Source organism: Emiliania huxleyi, assembly GCF_000372725.1.
Source record: "Emiliania huxleyi CCMP1516 chromosome Unknown EMIHUscaffold_20, whole genome shotgun sequence".
Taxonomy (NCBI): Eukaryota; Haptophyta; order Isochrysidales; family Noelaerhabdaceae; genus Emiliania; species Emiliania huxleyi.
Window position 1 is genome coordinate 823,007 of NW_005200600.1, and position 854 is coordinate 823,860.

An 854-nucleotide genomic window follows, 5' to 3' on the forward strand; every position below is an offset into this window, starting at 1 on the left:
CCGCCCTTTTCCCTTTCAATTGGCAAGAGGATGTGCGGATAGAGCCCCTCCCGTAAAAGACACTCCTCACCCCCGGAAGAAGACCCGGGTCCAGACAGCGGGGGGGGCCCCCCCCGGCAAGCCCCCCTAACCCACCCGGGGGGCCCATGCCCCCCCCCCCCCCCTGATCAACCCCTTTCCCGCCCCTCCCCCCGCCCCGCCCCCACCCCACCTCCTTCCCTCGCACAGGGGTCCTGTCTCGCCCTCAGCCAGCTGCACGCCCAGGCGACGGCGCAGGCCGCAGGAACGTCGCCGCCCGCCGCGCAGCTCCACCAACATGCCGCCTCTGCCGGCGAGCTTCGCCCCTGCCGCAGCCACGCCCGCGGGGGGCCGTCCCGGAACACCCTCGGAACTCTCCTGTAGGCTCTTCGCCCCCGGCGCAGCAGCTCAGCCAGCAGGGCAGCGCAGACGGCACGTGGCTGTAGATGCAGAGCTCGTAAGAACTTATCCGCCGCAAGCCCTCCTCCCGCCGCACGACCCCTTCCGTTCGCGGCAGGGCGCACTTTCTCTCTCGCGTGCCTTACTCTCCGCCCCTCGCCTCCCTCCCGCAGGCCCGCCGCAGCCGCAGACGCCGCAGCAGGCGCAGCATTCGTCGCCGCAGCAGGCGCAGCAGCAGACGTCGCCCCTGGGCCTGTACGGCATGTCCCCCTCGCAGTCCCTCTCCTCGCAGAGCTTGCCCTCGCTCGGCGAGCAGCAGCCGGCCGGAGGCCGTGCGCAGCGCACCGCCGGCCCGATGATGGGTGGCATCCCTGTCGAGGGCACGCCGAATTGGGCCGGTGCCCGCCGCCGCCGCAGACCCGGCCGGTTGCTGCTCG

At 72.7% G+C, this 854-nt stretch overlaps 1 protein-coding gene across 1 annotated transcript in view; it reads left to right on the top strand.

Moving 5' to 3' along the window:
• The window catches only part of EMIHUDRAFT_204027 (hypothetical protein), a gene marked incomplete at both ends in the record, with an annotated part of 2,835 nt that overhangs the window by 338 nt on the left and 1,643 nt on the right, over nt 1–854 (top strand). The window contains 2 exons of the mRNA XM_005781749.1: nt 403–454; nt 591–815. Coding sequence (XP_005781806.1) covers nt 403–454; nt 591–815 — 277 coding nt within the window. The remainder of the gene's footprint in view (nt 1–402; nt 455–590; nt 816–854) is intronic.